We start from the raw sequence: 21,919 nt of genomic DNA, 5'->3' as shown, positions 1-21,919 counted from the left end.
GAGTCAGAGATGGAGAAGTCAAATTCATATTGCTCAGCACCCAACATTTTCTCTTTAAATTTATTCAGCTCCTGTTTAAGATATATATGTCTGTGTATGTATACACATATGTGATTTGGATTTAATTCTATATGCATGAATGTAAGCTAGATTAAACTCTGTGTGTATGTTTATGTAACTTAGATTCAACTACTGATTCTATTGTAACTATTGTTTAGAAAAACATGTTTTAAACAGCAACCACATGGCTCTCTGACTTCTTGGCTGGTGACCTCATCATGATGTAGTCAGTCGAATGGCTGGCAGCCATCTTTTATCAAGGTTAAAGAGTATACTTCTTAGTTCTAATGAGATCTCTCTGTTCATTGTATCTCTTTCTAGACTAAGGAAGTATCAAATACTGACTATTTTGGATGAAATATTGTATGATGATAAAAAATATATGATTGATAAGTAAGGTATTTGATAAATAAGATATATATTACATAATGGAATGCCTGGCCTCCAGAGAGGGTCCTTTTCCTAAGTTGGGCATTTGGACAGAGGTCTCCATGTCACGGGCCATGGGCCACACCTGAACTCACCACCCCCTTCCTCATGTTCCCGTTTTGTGCTGAGATCTTTCCCTTGTCATTTTCTTTGCCTTCCCAAGAGACAGACTTAACAGGTTGGTATGAACTTGTTCTGTTCTTACCCACAGAATGACTATTTTGGGTTTTTTGACTAAGCCCATTCGATGATTAAAAGGTTTATTTTAATACTGGAAAAACCTAAATTCAAGATCATTATTTTTAGAGCTTAACCTGACAGGAATATAATATAAACTCCTAGTCTCATGAAAATTGCTAACATATTGTAGACTGTTAAAATTATAAGTTAATCATCAGTCATCTTGTAAATGATCAAGTTGTTTAATTTTAGTCACACTAAGTACTGATATAATTAATTACAGAGATAATCCTTACCCAGCACCTTGCATATATTTTCAGAGTCAAGCTTCAAACTAGTAAGTAGAAACAAAATTTGTCTACTCAAATATACCTAATAAACAGACAGTTCTCAAATGCTCAGAGATCGGCAGAATATGACATTTAAAGTGTTTGATTAAAAAGCTTTTTGTAATAGAGAGACATGCCAGCTCCTGGCTCTTTCTGTACCCAAAGAAGATTGATAGAAACTGAAAAACCTCTACCCAGAACTTGCTTCAAAAGTGGCAAGGCCAGCCAATGAGTAAAAACTGTCTTTCATCTCAACTGCTGCAAAGATCCCCTTCAGACCATGAATGAAACAGGACACTGAAGAATCAATGACCACAAGTTGCCAAGACAATGGTAGGCTAGTCTTCTCACAAGTTTCTACTCCACAGGAAGTCTGTCGGATCTTCTGGGATCTGGCAGGCCTAGGCTTGATAGCTGAAGACTAATGTTGCCCTCAGACTTCTGCCCTCAATGACCGTGGAAAACTCAGGAGTGGCTTTCTAGATAGCCAGCAACTAAGTCTCTATCATTTTAATCATAACTCAGGCAAAATTTATCCTTCTCAGAACACTGATGTTGTTTGAAGACTAGAGGTAGTTTCATCAATTTAACTACAGAAACAAAGGCTTCAGCTGTCTTTACAGTTCTCAGCATGAAATTCAGGTCACAGGCCTCACTTCGTAGACAGAGCTAATACTAAGTGTAGACACAGTTCACCTTGCTACCAGACAAGAGAAAAAGAGAGAGAGAGAGAGAGAGAGAGAGAGAGAGAGAGAGAGAGAGAGAGAGAGAGAGAGAGAGACTCACAAACAGATTTTAATGTAACTTTTACCATTGCATGATTTAAAAGAAACTCAGTCTACAATGACTCCACTCAGTACTCAGCCTCCTGTATCTCCTGGTGAATTATATAGAAAAATGTGCTTTAAGGTATAAGTTTATGTGAGGATATGAAAGCTCAAGTTGTGAGGATCCAAGAATGTTTTAGTCTAAGAAAGTGACATAAAATACACAAATGCATGCTATTAAGGTGTGTAAGAAAGGTGATGAAGGTCTTACAGTGAAAAGGCTTAAATGGTGATAGGAGAATGTGATTTGAGATATCTAAAAGAATGAAATGCTTCAGATTTCTCTCTCTCACTATGCTACTGTTATAGTAAGACTCCAAAATTTCAGTCTTAACACTAATAGATGGAATTTGGATAAGCTTCTAATCTGGCAGAGTACTACCCCTACGTGAGTATTTTCTTTTCTGAATGTAGATTTTGGTACAAATGACAAACGCTGGGAACGCTAATATGCCTAACAATTGTAGCCTTTTAAAACTCAATAACTTCTTGCAAACTCCAAGGAGTCTGCTTGGATCCACCTAGAGCAGGTCAGATGCACCCGTCAATTAAGGCCTGTCAATCAATAGCCGAACCCTTTCTCCTGGTCTTAAGATACACATTCCCTCAATTACCAGGACCTAGGGGAAAAAATAATTCCCTAAAGTTAACTTTATCCTCTGCTGTGCCAATATCTTACCAGGTCCAAAAGATACCTGATGTACCCACAGTGCCTGGATAGTGAAGCGAAACAGCTGTGTATTTCTGGACTTGGTCAGAACCCCAGCTTTCTCAGGTACCCCAAAATACAACAGTACCAGGTCAGCAGGAAGCTGTTTCTGAGCAGCCGGTGTCCTCATCCTGCCTCCCCCAACTTGTTATTCAAAGACACTTTTAATAATAAACAAGGGATGAATATTATCGTTCAGACATTATACTAGCCTGTCCCTTGGGAAATTGGCAGAATGCACACAGGCAGTACTCTGGCCTGCTCAGGGTCCTGACAATGTCAACTGCTATGTTCCTGAGCACATGTACTAGATCCCCTCATGAAAGACAGGCCCTGCCTGCCTCTTGTCTCTCTGTCTCTGTCTCTCTCCCTCCTCTGCTGCTCCTTTCTCCAGAAGGCAGCTTCCCTCTCCCCCCCATTTCCCATTTTCTTCCCCTAATAAAAACCCTTCCACTTGAGCCCTGTTGAATGATGGTGTATCTCTCTCTCCTGCTGTTTTTTTAATTATAACCGTTTTCATTTTTGATATTCAAAACATAATAAGGTCTTTCCAATGAATAGAATCTTTTGGGATACACAGAATGTACAAGGTGTCTATAGCTATTCTTTTAACCATCTGTATAATTTTTTCTTAGTACTCTTTCAAATGATATTTTGAATGCTTTCCTTTTATTTCTTTTTGGGGGTATTTTATGAAAATATATTTAATGACAGTGACTATTTTAAATAAATCCATTTCTTTTTACTTGTTTGTCAGACATAAAAGCTAATTTTCATGCTAATACACTATTTATAAAGAGGACATGTTCATGTGAAGCTAGGGGAGGGACTGATAAAATTATATCCTTAATGTTATAAAGTAACACAGTTAATAGCCAGCTTAATGACATAATACTCCACATAATTGGAAGTAGTTCATGTATTTATTTAAGTTTTTATCTCATTTTTATTCTTTACAATGAGATTCCAAGAGTTCTACTGTCTAATGCTTAGCAACTAAATATGAAAGCATTTAGATAACATCCTGGAACTCATTGAAAATAAAACATTTAGCAATAAGATTCCCAGAAAATATCAATAAAAATATTCAGGAGAGGCATTTAATGAAGGTGCTTACATAGGAGTTGGCCCACTTCTGAGACTTGTGTTTGAAGAGACTACCCTTCAGAGTCAAGATAAAAACCCAGGTCTGAAGTCTGATGGAAACTGGAGCTTCCGTATCTTCATCTAAGAGCGAGTTAAGGGTACATTTCTCCCACTGATTCATCTTTCTGGATCAGAGACTTACTGACCAATATGCTCAGTGATTTAAAATAAAAGGCCTTTCTGTCTTGCAGACTGGGCATATACCCTGAGATTCCTGGCAGGGCTCCTCTAACCCACCACCAGGAAAGTCTGAGGATGCAATACATATGAAAAGCCTACTTGATTCACTGCTTTCACTTGAGAATATAATTTAGGTTGTATATTCTTTTGTACACTCTTCACAAAAGCTTTTTTTGCTGAAGAGACAAAAATGTACAAAAGAAGATATTTTTGCTATTATGCTAAAGTATCCAAAATATGTCAGAAATACATAGAATTGTTGTAAATTGTAGCATCATACAGTTCCTATTTCTGTAACTGTATCATTTTTTTCCCACAGACAGATCTGATTCAAGGCCTCAAATACATTTTCATACGGAGAGGCAGAGAATTCTAAAATGAAGTAGAAATTTTCTGCTTCCAAACCATTTCTACAAATAATGAAATGAAATAGAATATTGTTCTGCCCAGTGATAAATGGTTTATTAACTTTTAAAACAAAATATATAAATAGCTCTCCTGATCAATTTACCAGGATCATGTTAATGGCTTTTTACAATCATTAAAAGTTGTATTGGCAATTTCAGTTCCATTTTTGATGCTATTTTAATTTGTTTTACATTCCAGACTCAAAATATAGAGCTTGCCACCTTTTCATTTACATTAACATGCTCCTCTTTTAAAGGTATACGATGCTGGCTAAACTCGTGTGTACCAGCATCGAGGTACAAGAGCTGCAGGCGGCAATATCCTGGGGGGAGAGTAGTTAGGGTATTTCCCGGATATTATCATTCAGAAAGGTCTTCAGGCTGTTGTGCTAACAGATTATAGTGCAGTCCCTAAATTTAGAATGGCTACTTGAGTAATATGATCAGAGACCAAACTGCACATTTTGAAAAATCAAAGCCACTCAATGTTTAGATTTGCACAAAAAAATGAATTATGATTATTTTAGAAAGCAATAGTAATTAAGAGGAAAATGGTTTCATGTCTCAGATGGAACTTAAAATACATTATTTTCTGCTATCAGGATATTAAAATCAACTTAACTACTTTTATTTCTGCTGAATAGCTTAGACTGCTTATCCTCTATTCTGCCACTGGCAATATCTATTTATAGTGTATTCTAGATTTTTAGTTTTCTTAATTTATTTTTTTTTTATCTTTTGAGACAGGGATTCTCTGTAGCTTTTGGTTCCTGTCCTGGAACTAGCTCTTGTAGACCAGGCTGGCCTCGAACTCACAGAGATCCGCCTGCCTCTGCCTCCTGAGTGCTGGGATTAAAGGCGTGCGCCACCATCGCCCGGCTGATTTTTAGTTTTCTTAGCTTATTAAAACTTAACCTCCCCTTCTCCAAACCTGCATGTATACATAACTTAGAGTCAGAAGAGCTCTCCATACCCCTTGGTGTTTCACCTTTAATCTCCATGCTAATTTATCCACAGTGATTCTGGATATTCCTGGCCTTTCCAAAGTCTTGATAGCTGTGTCTGCACATTCTTTCCCAATGTCCTGTTTCTTGCTAGATGCTAGCCAGACAGAGAATCAAATCCTGAGTGATTTCAGTTTTTATAGCCCACATTTCTATATTGGTTTACTTGTCAAGTACCACCTGAAGATGGTGAGTTATTAAGAGATCGTCAAGCTCTCTCAAAATTTTTTTTTTTTTTGGCAAGGTATGGTATCTATCTGAAGTCACAATATAAAACAAAAGACCTCAATGCTTAGTGTATATAAAACTCATGTAGCATGTGTTTCCCCATTAAATTACATGATTCAAGTTGCAACCCTCAAAACTGCTACCTGATCAGTACGTGATGGAACCCATCTGTAGATATATCTCACATATATCCAGATGACGTGAATTCTTCGAGAGTAAGCACAAGGCACTTTTGGAGTAGCTATGAGAAATGCTGGCTTTTCTTAACCTTCAGAGTTCTCCAGCTCACCTGGAGAGATGGCTCAAGGGTTAATTAAGAGCACTTATAGCCCTTGCGGAGGACTTGGGTTTGAATTCAAGCACCTACTGACAGTTAAAAAACATCTATAACTGAAATCCCAGATTATCTGACACCTACTTTGACCCCCACAACATAAAAATGCACATGGTGTACAAACATACATGCAGATAGAACACTCGCAAACATAATTTTTCTAAAAATATGTGAATTACCATTTTAAAAATTAAAAAATATCTAACTAGTTTCAGAGAATGTTGAAAGCTACTTAAATAATGTGTTACTGAGATAGTAAAATTCAACATATAAACTCATAAAATTAAAAATGAAAATTTATGTACATTAAAAGTACACTCTAGAAATAGTAAACCAAATAGAAATATAAATATTTGAGCTGGCTTTTAAAAATATCTAATACATTAAACATTTGTCAAGAAAATAAATCATACACATTTTAGCACTGTAAAGTGGCAGTTCTTTGTCCTTTCATTAATTATTTTTAATGGAATAACCTACAAGACAGTGGTATAAGAAGGAATACATGAAATCCTGACTCTGCAGTTTTGCATATGATGATACACCATACCCTGCACAGAGGAATAAGCTCATCTGATATATGAGATCTGCACTGTTTAATAAATTATACAAAAATCTTTTATTTCCTTCCAATTGGCTTACTTACATTTATTTTTATTATAAATATATTTATTCACAATATTAATTCAAATAGATCTACTAATACAGCAAATATTGAATTAACATTATGCATGATACTATATCTTATTTTACAGAAATAAATGATATAAGCAAGAATCCAGGCCTTGAAGAGTTCTAAACTTAGCAAAGGTGGTAACATATTTACACACAGCCTTTCATTTAATGCATGTATATATGTCATTTCAGCTGCTCTGAAAACAGGTGACAGGAGGTGGTAAAAACACATCTTGCTGACACAGTCTAAACACTGTGACATTAACCATGAAGACTAGCTTCAATGTACTATTACTTACATACTGCCTTAGTTCATTTTCTTGTTGCTATGGCAGAGTTCCTGATGAAACAAGCTAAGGAAAGTAAGGATTTGTTTTGTTTACAGTCTGGTGACTCTCTGATGATTTGTCGTGCTGGGGAAGACATGACAGCAGCTGGTGATATTATACTCTAGTTAGGAAGCAGAGAGAGGCAAATGCTTGTGCTCTGATAACTTGGCCTTATTCAATGCAGAAACCTCAGCCTGTGTAATGGTGATGTCCACAGACACAATGGCCCCTCCTACCTCAACTAACCCATCCTAGAAAATCCCCGACAGACAAGCCGAGATGCTTATTTTCTAGGTGATCATAGATCTCAGCAAATTGACATTATTAATCATCACGGATATGAATAATATTGCAAGGGATCTTGTTTCGTTCAGTATTTTTGTATTTTTGGTCCCTTTGAATGGGTTTTCTTTGAAGAATGAAGCAAACAATAAACATTTAAAAAAGTGAACTGAAGACAGGATGAATGGGTGAGGAAAAACCAAGAGTCATAATTTAAAAGATTCACACATATAAAATGAAAATTACGTGTACGTGAAATTATGTCTAAACTCTAAGTCAAGAACAGTTTGAAGCAGAAAGATGATATCTATCTAACTTTTGAGTTTGACTCTTTTTTTATTAATTTTTTTGAGCTCTACATTTTTCTCTGCCCCCTTTTCTGCTTCTCCCCTCCTTCCTTCAATGCTCCCCATGGTCCCCATGCTCCCAATTTACAAAGGAGATCTTGTCTTTTTCTACTTCTCATGTAGATTAGATCTATGTAAGTCTCTCTTAATTCTCTGGGATTGTGGTTTGTAGGCTGGTTTCCTTTGCTTTTATGTTTAAAACCACCTTTGAGTGGACCCACAGCCACCTAAGACCTATGGGTGTCTGTGATGTAATCACCAGTGGGAAGAGCAGCCACAGCTGGAGTTGGAGAGACAAGTCTGTGTGTGCTTTTTGGATTTATGACACATGCTAAATGTTGGCTGGAGAGAAATCAAAGAATACTCTGTAGGTGAATCTTGGGAAACTGTCTCTTATAAAACTTAAATTTTATTCATTGTTCAAAGTTAGCTTAACTGCTACTGGACTACCAATATTCTACAGATTTTATTTCTTGTAGAGTTGATTGCCAAGCCAAAATTAACCTAATGCCAATCTTAAAAATGTTTTGAATCAGAAGGAGGAAAGCGGACCTTAAAGGAAAGACAGAATTGCATAAGTACTGTAACTGGAGAATTCAAAAGCTGGAACTTAGCTCTGGTACAAATTGCCCTGCTGAATGCTTTATGGTTGCGTGAAAAACCAAAAGGGTTATCAGCAGTCTCACATTTAATTTCTCTTCTGAGAGAATCTGCAAAAATTCTGACAGCTCCTTGACATCCTGGAACTCAGGGGCTACTTGTTCACTCCTTGAGAGTAAATATCTGTCAGCTGCCAGAAAGTGGCAGGAAATATGCCTGGACCTCACTAGACTCTTTGTTTTAAAATGATGATCATTTTAAATGCTCAATTACAGGCACCTGCTGGGCATGTTTCATTATTTCTAAAGCAAAAATAAGTTGTTTTATTGAATGAAAGGTCCAATTTCTGCTTGTCAAATTAAACATTTGAGGTCAGAGAAGCAGAGTAGGCTCTACAAAATCATCAGGCACAGATAAAACATAAAAATGAATTTCTGGTAGGCACACATGTATTCACATACAAATACATAGAAACATGTATGTATATATGAATTATTTAATTAACTCAAGCCACAACTATATGATTGCTATCCTTGCATCTTCTCAAAAATAAATTCAATAGCCTTTGGTGTTTCTTTGTAGTCTTTGCACAATTTGAAAGTATCTGTTTTTGTTCCCCTTTTGAAAATTGTCTTCATAATAAATATTTTCAAATAAGTACTTTATATGACCATTAAGTAATCTACTTAAAAATATTTTGGTACATTATATGAAATTCCATTTATAAATTATGAATACATGGTTCACCTGGCCCACTTACTATACATGTTCCATGTTAAATAAACATTGTTCCACTTTTTACATGGTCATGCAGTCTTTCTTTCTGCCCACATCTCTAACGAATACATAAAATATAATAGACAGTCGACGAGGCAAAACAATTTTGATGTGACACTCTCTAATGATCACATTCACATTCATAGACAGAATGGCACTAATTATATTAATAATAATGTCAAGAGACTAAATGTTGGATAGCAGCAGTTCATTTACAATTTAGAAGCATACTTACTGCTGCAATCAGGCCTGCTTCCAAAAATATGTGCTTAAATCCCAATGTTCTAATTACATCACAGTGTCATATTGAAACTGATTTTACAGTACATCAGCACATGATCTTTGGAGTCTACATATGTCATTTTTACCTCACTTAAATTTTCAATAACTTTATTTTAACCATGATATATTGCATTGTAAACTAGGTGCTTCCAAGTCTCAGTTCACCTCCTTCAGACTGAATATTATTCATGACCAACAGTAATCCACACCCTGTCTAATCCCCTGTAGATGAATTATGTATATTTTACTATTGCAGTCATTCACTTATGTGTCTCTATTGCATAAAAATGTGCTAAATATACCACGCTTTCTCTAATTTATAAAGAATAAATTTAAAAAGTATTATTAAAATAACAACCAGACATAAATATCATCATCATGAATAAGATGCTAGCCCTCAATCTATTAGGCATTTTGTTATTTTGTTATTTTTGTTATTTTGACCTTTTGGAACACAGTTTGAATATGGAGTAATCTGGAAGCAAGGAGTTATTGTTGATTCAGGGCAAACTAATCATTAATAACTTCTGATTTTATTAGATAGCAAAATAAGTAAATGCCTACATAAAATCCATAGCAAAGATTTGAGCCTCCTAGAAGATAGCACCAGAATTTAAGCCAGTCACAAGATCATGGAATTCACCTTTAAGAAGCAGTAGAAACACTTGCAGGTAACAATGTCATTAAGTATTACATATTGTAGAGAAAATATAGCAGCATTTGTAAGCTTACATGTACTTAATATAGCTTGATTGTGTTAGATTGACTTGTATATTCCTGAAAGGAGAGGTCCATGCTTACTTGAAAATGATATACCAAGTTTGAAAGTAAAACATGGAATTTCAAGATGAGATGAAGTAGAGCTGCTCTAGTGCATTTAACTGTTATATTTTATCTCTCGGAAAATATTTTGCAATTTTCCAGATTTGAAGACATTTGCTATACATACTCTCTTCCAAGTTATCCTGATATTTAAAAAAAAAGCACCTGTTAGATGAATTCTTTTTTTGTTGATTTTATTGAGCTGATGGAGGAAGGTCATTGGCTAATAAAGGAACTGCCTTGGCCCATTTTATTGGTTAGGACATAGGTAGGTGGAGTAAACAGAACAGAACGCTGGGAGGAAGAGGAAGTGAGCTCAGACTCCACAGCTCTCCTCTCCAGAGCAGACGCTTCAGAGAGACACCATGCCCCAGCTCCGACCCAGGATGGACTTAGGCTAGAATCTTCCTGGTAAGACCGGTGCTCACAGATTATTAGAGATGGGTTGATTGGGATATCAGAATTAGCCAGTAAGGGCTAGAGCTGAAGGGCCAAGCAGTGATTAAAAGAATACAGTGTCCGTGTAATTATTTCGGGGCAAAAGCTAGCTGAGCAGGCGGCTGGGATGTTGGGGACGCAGCCCCGCCGCTCCTATTACTACATTGAGCTATACATTTTTCTCTGCACCCCTCCTAGTCTCTCCCCTCCACTTCAACCCTCTCCCATGGTCCCCATGCTTCCAATTTACTAAGGAGATCTTGTCTTTTTCTATTTCCCATGTATATTAGATTCATGTATTCCTCTCTTAGGGTCATCATTGTTGTGTAGGTTCTCTGGGATTGTGATTTGTAGGTTGGTTTCTTTGCTTTATGTCTAAAAACCACTTATGAGTGGGTACATAAGATAATTGTCTCTCTGGGTCTGGGTTACCTCACCAAATATGTTTTCTAGCTCCATCCATTTTTCTGCAAATTTCAAAATGTCATTATTTTTCTCTGCTGTTTAGTACTCCATTGTGCAAATGTACCACATTTTCCTTATCCATTCTTCAGTCGAGGGACATTTAGGTTGTTTCCAGGTTCTGATTATGACAAACAATGCTGCTAGGAATATAGTTGAGCACATGTCCTTGTGGTATGATTTAGCATCCTTTGAATATATACATAAAAGTTGTATTGCTGGGTCTTGAAGAAGGTTGTTTCCTAATTTTCTGAGAAATCACCATACAGATATCCAAAGGGGCTATAGCAGCTTGTATTCACATCAGTAATTCATGAGTGTTTCCTTTAGCCTACAACCTCTCCAGCATAAGTTGTCATCAGTGTTTTTGATCTTGGCCATTCTTACAGGTGTAAGATGGAATCTAAGAGTTGTTCTGATTTGTATTTCTCTGATGACTAAGGACACTGAGCATTTCCTTAAGTGCCTTTCTGCCATTTTAGATTCCTCTGTTGAGACTTCTCTGTTTAGGTCTTTTCTCCATTTTTTTCATTTGTTCTTTTGATGACCATTTTCTTCATTTATTTGTATATTTTGGAGATCAGCTCTCTGTCTGATGTGGGGTTGGTGAAGACCTTTTCCTATTCTGTAGGCTGCCATTTTGTCTTATTGACTGTGTCCTTTGCTTTAAGAAGATTTTCAGTTCCCATTTATTAATTGTTTCTTTCATTGTCTGTGTTACTGGGATTATATTTATAAAGTGGTCTCCTGTGCCAATGCATTCAAGTGTACTTCCCACTTTCTCTTCTGTCAGGTTCAGTGTGGCTGACTTTATGTTGAAGTCTTTGATTCATTTGGACTTGAGTTTTGTGCATGGTGATAGGGATCTATTTTCATTCTTCTACATGATGATAATCAGATATGCCAGCACCATTTGTTAAATATGCTTTCTTTCTTCCATTTGATATTTTTTGCTTCTTTGTCAAAAATCAGGTGTTCATAGGTGTGTGAATAATATCGGGTCTTTGATTTGGTTCCATTTGTCTTCCTGTCTGCTTTTATGCCAATACCAGGCTATTTTCAGTACTGTAGCTCTGCAGTAGAGTTTGAACTCAGGGATTGTGATGCCTTCAGAAGTTCTTTTATTGTACAGGATTGTTTTGGCTAATCCAAAACCACATCAGAACAAGAATCCACCAGGATCAAGTCTGGCCCATCCCAGAGATGCAGGGATAGCTCAACATATGAAAATCTGTCAATGTAATCCACCATATATTTAATTCTTAATAGAGCAGCACATTTGTCTTAAAATAGATAGCTCTATGTAATTTCCAAATTACATTCAATTTATATAAAGGGCACTGAAGTTACTCAAAACCTGTCATTAATATGTGACAAAAAAATTGAAATGGTATCAAATTAAAATAAAGCACTATTATATAGCTTTCCAAAACATTAGTAAGTTTTGTATGTTTTGCATATTTATTAGAACTCTAATTTATATTTTCTGTCTCTAAAATTATATTGACTATTTCATAGCTACTATTTGTAATAGGGTGAACGTTGTACTTTTTAATGCTGGAGTTGTCGTTTTGTGTCATAGAAAATGTTAAACTTGTGTAAGGCCCTTGGTTTTATTAATACTGGTGGTGGAGTTTTGCCTGTGTGAATGTTGGAATATACTATATATTCTATGCTACTTTTATGCATTGACATCGTTTTCCAGGCACACTAACTTTCTAAATGCAATAATTCCAATTCTATTTCTCTCTTTTCCAAACAAACTGTTTTATTTATTTCACCTTTGTTCATATTTTAATAATCTGTAGGGTTTGTGTTCCTTTACACTTCATCCTGAGCAAAATCCTTCTGATAATGCTTGCTGACGTTTTTACCATAGATACTCTAAAATAAGCTTTTCTAGAAAACAGATTATTGATTTATTTGCTTTTGTTAACTTAAATATGTAAAAACAAAGAACTGCCATCTTCCTAATATTGAGTCTCTTAGTATAGTTAATCATAGAATTTTTATTGATGCCTACTGAAGAATAATGACATTTAAACTGATTCTCTAGTAAGCAGAATAGTATTTGTGACCATTGACTTAAATCCTCCATATATAGTAAAGCAATGACTGTTAGAAGACAAAATCCTTCTACATGCTTGTGTGGGTAAATGCATTAACATGCATATTTATGTAAAGGACACAGATGGACAAGGGTCTAAGAAGAAATGGCTTTATAATTCTTGCCACTTCTTCTTTAATAATTCTGATTATCTATACATAATGGAAAAATTAAATGATCTGTAAATAAAAACAGTGCTTTGAAAGTCAATCAACTTTATAAATATTTTCTAATTTCAGTACTAATCAGAAAAGACTACAATTTAAATGCATTTAAATTCAAATATTGCTTATTGTCAGAATGCAAATCACATATTTGCAACATGTGAGTTTTGATAAAGAGAAAATGTCTACCTTTCAGTTGCTGCACAGAACCAGCTATTCAAAAGCACCTTAGAATTAGCATGAATTTCCTTCGACCTGAAAATCAACTACATGAGTGTTGCTAATGAATGGTTGAGAAGCACCTGCACATTTTAATGCTTCTCTAATGGGAGTTGTGTGGGAGAAATAAATGTGCCTGTGATGGAGACATACAAAGAGAAATACTCTTAAAGATAAATATCAGAGCCTGCAGATGTAGCCATGGTCATTTTTCTCCCCAGGGAAATGTGTTTCTGAAAGCTTAATGGAAATTAATAGTAAGAAATAAATCTCCATAAATCAACATTTTACACATAGTTTTTACAGAATGCCATGAAAAGCACCAAGTGCAATTAGTTGCCTAATTAATTTATTCAGTGTCCATTGTATTTCAGGTATTGCAAGCACTAGTAATTCAACAATTAATAAAATGAGACCTATTTGTTTCTAAATCTGACTACATTTTGTCAGGGAGGGCTAGTAATTCAAATTTGAATATTTGAAAAAAGACAATAGAACATGTGAAAAGTTGTGTATGACACATTAAAATCAGAAGGTGGTATGAACAAATTTAAATTGTTTCAATATATTTTGCCAAAACTAAATGGATGGAATTAATAAGTAGAGGGATGGAGAATAATGAAGAAGATTCTCAGAAATTCAAAGGAATTTTCACTTCTGACATACTTGATTTAAGAATTTAAAGCACAAAGATGGGAAAATACAGTCTAAATTTGAAAATTCATGTTCAGGAGAAAATGGATAAAACTATTTCTTCCTGAGTATGGATGAAGACAAAACCTACATTGGCTAGAAAAAGGAGACAATAGGGATGGTTGGAGGCATTTAACTATCAAGAAAAAGTAGATTCCATCTAAGGAGATGATCAAGCAATAGTTATAAAGAAATTCCAGAAACCAAGGGAATTATTCCTGAAAGCAAACACTGCACCTAATTTGCTGATGTTTGATATGGGAATCCCCTCTGTGTGCTGTGATTACCATTAATAAATTAAAAAACTGCTTCGCACCTATAGCAAGGCAGAACTTAGGTGGACAAGGAAAGCTAGGCTGAATGTTGGGAGAAAGAATGGCGGGGTCAGAGAAAAGCCAAGGAGCTGCCAGAGATAGGCACTGGGAAGTTTACCCAGTAAGCCACAGCCACCTGGCGATAAACATATTAATAAAAATAAGTTGAATTAATATGAGTTAACCAATAAGAAGCTAGAGATAATGGGCCTAGCAGTGATTTAATTAATACAGTTTCTGTATGATTATTTCAGGTCTAAGCTAGCCTAGTGGCCAGGAACCAACAAGCAGCCTCTTCCTCCAACAGATGTGTTCTCAAATAGGGAATGAAAATTGCCTGCTGTGTTTAGTCAGGCATTAATGGCTGTGATAGGATATCTTCATGGGTAGTATAGGGACAACGGGACTAAAAATTCTTCAGGAGTTTTGTTCTATAGATGTGCAAAAGCATAGGAACCAAGTAGCTTGTCGGATTAGTTATCCTCTTCATCATTGCTGTCATCAGCACCTCCTTCACATGAGGAAAGCTAAGAGAATGACACAATGACGGTGGCAGCAGGAGAGCTGATTTGTGCCACGAGTTAGCACAAAGGGTCCATGACCATGTTCAGTACAGCACACATAACAATGTGGTTTTCTCCGGCCTGCTTTAGTTCAGTGGAGAGAAAATAGAGGAGGCAGGGGAAGGATTCCATGTAAATTGAGGTTTGTACAGGCGAGTCTGACAGGAAGAGAGAGGCACATAACTCTTCCAGAAGGTGATATGAGCATCTGTGAATTCCAGCACGTTCAGTGTTCACAGGAATGAAAGGGAAGAGAGTGAAGTCAGATAAAGACCATGGATGGACACTCAAAGATCAGTGGCAGATTAGAAAGCTTTTTGCTCATAATTCCATTTTTGAGAAAGAGCTTAAGAAATTAATTTCTATTCTTACACTTATTGCTATACACCACCACAAATAGTTTTAATAATAACATACAATTCTAATCTTGTATTTTCTGAACAGCGCCTGTCTTATCATTTATTTCTATTTTTATTAGCACTAGATATACAACTAAATGGTAAAGTTTTATTTACTGCAAAAGGACCTGATTTAATCATTGTTACCATGAGACAAATAAACAACAAACTATTTATAGAAGGGTTATGCATCAATTATAAAAACAGGTAGTGAGTACCACATGAGAGTCAAAATATTTGTGTTTCTTTTTAAGAACTTGAAATCACACCTTTCATAGACTTGTGGATAGCATGCTAAATAAAATTAAATTTCGGAGAGAAGACAAGACACTATGGAGATATACATGAGGGAAAACGCAATTTTACCTACCATTAGAGTATACTGAATTTAAGGATGTAGAGGAGAAACTGATTTCATTGTATAATTGATGCAAGAGAGGTTGTTAAATGAGTTCATTCTTTAAAAATAGCATAGTGTGTCATCACATATCCATCTAATTTATACATCTCACACTGAGATGGTTTTCTAGAAATGTGTAGTATAGGGTACATACTCATAGATATTACAGTAGATATTCTGATTTAAAGTAGTTCATCCAGGAATCCTTAAAAACCTCATCTCAATCTTCAATTGTATGATTGTGGTTTACATCCAACAACCACCACTACACCAAGGAAGTTAATAAAGAACCAATGGTGGGCTAGACACTCCTAGAAGGCTCTACCAAGAATGCTTCTACAATGATTACTAAGGTATATTTCTATGCTGTTGTACCTCTAGTTCATCTGCTTCCAAACGATGTGAAATACTGCAGGCTATTTTGCTAGTGTCTTGAACGGTATGTTCATCCGGCATCAGTAATCTTTACTGTGACTTGTCACATTATTATTAAGCAATCATCTATTTGAAAATACTGCTCATTCAGGGACCACTATCATCTAGATAGGCAAAAACCAGAACTCCTTTTTATGGTTTCATTTAGTCCTGGAAGCATTTTTATAAAATATGATTCCATTTCACTAGTTTTTCTTGTGGAAACAGTTACAGAAGGTTGGAGTATTAACCTAACATTACAAAGAGATCAAGTTGCCCGGACTCTGAAAATCAGTTCCAAATCACTATATTGTTGCCACCGTAAAGAGGAAAGCCCACTCACCTCCTCCCCCTATACTGAATGTGCCCAATTTCTGTTGCTTAAATTAGTTGTTTGGGTTGTCACACACTGTAGCTGTGTTTACAGAAAGTTACTGGGTTCTAAGACACTGTAGCAGTGTTCATAGGAAACAACACTGTTTGTACCGAGCCTCACATCTCAGCCACCACATATTCTCTTTAATCCTGGAGCTTGTGATTGATAATTGTTTGTTCTTCTATAGCAGTAATTTACTGCTTCTGCTTTTTGTTTTGTTTTCTCTTTATCACACTCCTTGCTATACAAATATGGTTTATGCTTCTTGACATCCTTGTAGCATTTAAGCAATGTCAGTTCATCATAAACCAGATACCTCCCCCTTATCAATTACCCATTGTCCATTGCATGTCTTGGAAAGATTTCTAGTGACTATTGTAAATGATAATTCGAAGTTCTACTTCTAGTAACCTCAAATCTATATTCTATGAATAGGACAACTAGACACACAGCTGGATTCATGCTATGATCATTTAACACTTTGTGTGTGTAGTGGAGGATTCTTATTCCAACCCATGGTCCCAAGCAGAGGACCTTGCCTGCTACTTACTTTGTCAACAATTCAAATTATTTTTAAAACAGTTCATTGATAAATTTCACTAGGACAGGACCAATTAAGTTGTTTGAAATGCTAATCTGTGGTCATCTACCTTCTGGATATAAAGATCTGAATAACAACCGTCACCTTGGAATAATTTAAAGTGATAATTGTACACTGATATCTAAGAGACCCACCAAAATCATCCCTTCTTAAGGAACAGCCATGGAAACCAAGTTAAAGCCAGTTCTAGACCACAAAACAATGTTCACATTTGTCTATCAAACTAAGAAGCAGTTTTACCATCAGGTAACAAAATAGTAACATTTTATATATTTAGGGGAGCTAAGTTTAGTAAGCAAGCCCTCCAATATGTAGGTTTTTTTTCATCATCACAAATAAGACTTTATTTGTCACTATTAAAAATCTGTATTTCACACAGATTCTTGGACTGGCGGTTCATATCCATCAGCTTGTTCAACCTTAGCACCTGTCTCATCACCAGTAGTTTTTCCAGAACTACCACCTTCACCATGGAGCTCCATGAGTTTTCCCAATTCAAACTTGGGTTTCTTCAGCATTTTTACTTTCCTAACGAAGACATCATGAAGAGGATAAATGGACTGGCAAGCCTTTTCTATGTCTTTCCCAATGCTGTCTGGAATCAGTTTATTAACCACTTCCTTCAAGTCATTTGAGCAGCACCATGGCGGTCGGCAAGAACAAGCGGCTGACGAAAGGCGGCAAGAAGGGAGCCAAGAAGAAAGTGGTTGATCCATTTTCGAAGAAAGATTGGTATGATGTGAAAGCCCCGGCCATGTTCAATATTAGAAACATTGGAAAGACACTAGTCACAAGGACTCAAGGAACCAAAATTGTATCCGATGGCCTCAAGGGTCGCGTGTTTCAAGTGAGCCTTGCTGATCTCCAAAATGATGAAGTTGCATTTAGAAAATTCCAAGCTAATTACTGAGGATGTTCAGGGCAAAAACTGTCTGACTAACTTCCACGGCATGGATCTTACCCGGGACAAAATGTGTTCCATGGTCACAAAGTGGCAGACCATGATTGAAGCTCACGCTGATGTCAAGACAACCGATGGTTATTTGCTCCGACTCTTCTGTGTTGGTTTCACTAAAAACAACAACAGTCAGATCCGCAAGACCTCATATGCACAGCACCAATATGTAGTTTTTATTAAAATAACATGTGCTTTTTGGCAGGCATTTTGAATATGAGTATTTTTTATTTAATTAAAAAGTATTTACATATTTAGTTACATATTTCCCCCTATCTTTCTTCCCTCCCATTTATCCCATCTTTGCCCTATCTCTTACAGATCTATAGCTGTTTAAACCATGGTAGTTACATATATATACAAATGAATAAGCATCTCTTTCGTATCTCTTCAGTGTTGGTAGTTCCACTCACTGTGTGAAGAATCCTTCCTACAAAATGCTGGATGAGTTGTACAATATATTGTAAACCCTATAGGTACATATGTTTAAATATTTAATCATCAGGGAGTGGCAGTATTTAAGGTAGATTAGAAGGATTAGGAGGTGTAGCCTTGTTGATGAAATTATGTCACTTGTGGTGGGCTTTCAGGTTTCAAAAGTCCAAGCCAGAATGAGCCAGCCAGACCCCTCCCTCTTCATATTTTTCAACTGCTTCTCCAGCACTATGCCTGTTGGCATGACACTGTTCCTCTAGCTTTGATAATAATGGACTAAAACTATGAAACTGTAAGTAAGTCCCCATTTAATGCTTTCTCTGATTGCCTTGGTCAAGATGTGTCTTTTCACAGCAATAGAACACTGATAAAGACAGATTTAAGGAGCTTTTTAAATATGCTCTATCATTTTGGCTTGTGGATTAATTTAAACTTAGCTCAATCTTTCTGAAATTTCATTGTTTTCTCTTAAAAAATACAAAACTTCCGGGCAGTAGTGGTGCATACCTATAATCGCAGCACTCAGGAGCAGCGGCTGGCAGATCTCTTTGAGTTCGAGGCCAACCTGGTCTACAGAATGAGTTTCAGGACAGCCAAAACTATACAGATAATTCTTGTCTCAAAAACAAAACAAAACAAAACAAAAATACAAAACCACTTTTCTTTTTACAAATTTTATGATATCTGTGTATTTGTGTGTATGATTTACTTTTTTATCTTTGTATGTTTATAAAAATTACCAAGATTATTAATCTGTTTAGATGGTTATCTTGAGATACTTTATAAATATATAATAAAATTGGAAGTTTAACTTATACTAAACAACAAGTTGTCACAAACACAAAGATTTTATCCTATTGAAACTATCTGGAGGTCATAGATTATGTCATTTTCATTAATCTCTCTAGACTACATTTTTAAAATTAGAATTAAAATAGGATGTATGGCAATTATTTTATTTGGTTCTTGATTTCAGTAATATTTAAAAATCTCAAACACTTTTTGTCAATATTCCCCAAAAACAATTAGTTGTTATATATTAATCAACCTCATAAACAAACACAGATTTTTGTATTCTACACACATGCCATTAACCATCAACCAAAGTAATTATGCACAGCCGTAGCAGGAACAAGAGGGAAGTATTGCTTACTGATGCTACTCAGCATCACAAGATATAGTCCCAGCAACTGTCACTCAAACTCAAACATTTGAGTATGATTTCTTCAGACTCTATATTCATTTGTAGTACAGTTTCAAAAAAATAAGAATCATAATAGATTAGTAATGTCTGCATGTTTTAAATCATTGGCCCAAACTTCTCATTTCACTATTACTCTGTATAAAACTCCTACACCAAAATAAGCGGTAAAGGCAGAGAAAGGATACAGAGAAAGGATGTGAGAACTGAACCAGTGCAATTTCTTTATCCACCACATGAATTAGCTGAGTTTAGCTTTGCTTTCGTCCTCACATTTTTTGATGTGAAATAAAGGAGTTAAGTAGGAGTGTACAGATATCATTGAGCTAGCTTAATAAACCTACTATTTATTCCAAGTTAATTCTTACTTATTCTAGAGACTTCTACTCTTATTTATTTTTTCATTTATTTATTTATTTGTTTATATTTGATCCAGGACATTACTATGCATCTCTGGCTCTCCTGCAACTCACTCAGGCTGGCATTGTATTAACAGATATCTACCTGCTTCTGTCGTCGAAGTCCTGGGATTAAAGGCATGTGCTACCACAGCCTTACCAGGCTGCTTCTTAAAATAGTGTGTCAAAGAATGCATCTCCAACACTGAAAAATAATCATCATTCTGACTGCACAAACAGCATGCTCATAAACATCACAATGATTAGTTAAAATATGTAAGTCTGTATACTCATTGTCTTTCCCTAGCAGGAGGATCATTTTAGATATGAACACATTGCTTAAATCTGGCCCCTGATGCAGCAGAGCTTTGGAGCAGGACTGAGAGCTGGAAAAAGGAGCCTCCTCACTATCACTAGTCTTGTTACTAGAGTCAGAATCTACTTGTGCATATTGTGGTGTGAGAATGGAGGATCAAGTTTCTGTGATAGCTGTCTTGAAGTCCCATTGAAGACAAAGGGAGCTGGGCATGGAATGTACCTACAACAGTGAAAACTGGGCTCCTTACCCAGACTACAATTATTTCTCAGGTCATCAACCAAAGTGTATGAGAAAAATCAATTGCCTGAGAATTTACTTCATTAAGTTTTCTGTTACTTGCAGCTGAAGGCATCTTTCTGATAGTTTTATTATGTCCATACAATTGATTAGTGTTGTCTACCTTAATTCCCAGTTCAACCTAATGAGGTTGATTAGCCACTTCATTATTCATGTTTTACTGATAAACAAACTGAAGCTTTGGGCACTAAATTAGAGTATTGGAGAAACATAGAAGGACATTTTGGTTAAGTGCCTTTATTGTCTCTCTTCGAAAACCTGTGAGATTAAACTGCTTGACGTTGAAGACTCAGAAAGTAATACCTAACGAATTCTTTCAGTGCTCTGTTAGCAGTACTTTTTGTGAATATCTTAAAATTTTCCAAATAAATGTTGAAAATGAGCAGCAAATGTCTGTGTTAATATGAGATGACAAATTTAGATTGATAACCCATCTACAGACAAACATATGCGTGTCTAGGAAGAAAATGCTTCTCACACAAAAAAAGAGAACTTGATCCCAAATTGCCATCGAATACTAGCTCCTTTGTACGAGAATGTTATGCAATTTTACATAGATTTAGCTTTTTATGTCTGGAGGGCATTTATTTAAATTTAATTCCTAAAGTTTGTGCTTTGTTGTATAACAGAAGCAGTGATGAGCAAAACCAATGGAATAAAGTCATTCAAAAGCAAAGATATAAGAAATTGATGCTTCTGTGTGTTATTTTGTTCTTAACAATGAAATAGTATAGTTACAAAAATATCACAGATTCACTTGGCACCTTAATATTTAAGAGAACTGACAAAAATATTTGGTCTTTAGCTATTTTCATAAGTTCATGTTCTTTCAATTTCTCTCATTTGTCTTAAAAAATTACTACAATCAGCTGTTTAACAGTATTCTAGCCCTTTCCTTGCTCACCTTTCCTCTGGGCATTCATAACCTCGACACTGACTTTTTCTTCCATCTTCCATGATCTCCTTCCAGCTGTGTCTTCCCTCTAACCACCAATACCTCACATTTTCAACATCAGGTTTGGAAACTGACTTCACTATGATCAACAAATTTGATGCCCATCCCTGATTTACTCACCTTCTCCACTGGACTTGTGTCCCTTTCAGGAATTGTTCTCTTTCCTTCAGCGCTTGGACCATGCACTCTTTGGTTTTTCATTTTCAGAATGCTTACAGTCAATCTAAATCCCTAGATTGGTTTGTTTGTCCATATTTCTGTGT

The 21,919-nt window shown here is 35.8% G+C and overlaps 2 protein-coding genes across 4 annotated transcripts in view; one reads left to right on the top strand and one right to left on the bottom strand.

The window, feature by feature from the left end:
• Cntnap2 (contactin associated protein 2) overlaps positions 1–21,919 on the bottom strand; it is a 2,084,252-nt gene that overhangs the window by 1,671,623 nt on the left and 390,710 nt on the right. The gene's annotated exons all lie outside the window — the stretch shown is intronic.
• On the top strand, positions 17,710–18,141 carry LOC142838121 (small ribosomal subunit protein eS1-like). Its single transcript, XM_075953450.1, has one exon. It carries the CDS (start codon positions 17,740–17,742, stop codon positions 18,004–18,006), a length of 267 nt encoding a protein of 88 aa, XP_075809565.1. The 5' UTR covers positions 17,710–17,739; the 3' UTR covers positions 18,007–18,141.

Source organism: Microtus pennsylvanicus, chromosome 19, assembly GCF_037038515.1.
Source record: "Microtus pennsylvanicus isolate mMicPen1 chromosome 19, mMicPen1.hap1, whole genome shotgun sequence".
Classification (NCBI taxonomy): Eukaryota; Metazoa; Chordata; class Mammalia; order Rodentia; family Cricetidae; genus Microtus; species Microtus pennsylvanicus.
This window is presented reverse-complemented; position numbering and strand designations above follow the sequence as displayed.

Coding starts and splice junctions, on each gene's coding strand:
- LOC142838121 (XM_075953450.1), top strand. CDS start 17,740: ATGGCGGTCGGCAAGAACAAGCGGCTGACGAAAGGCGGCAAGAAGGGA.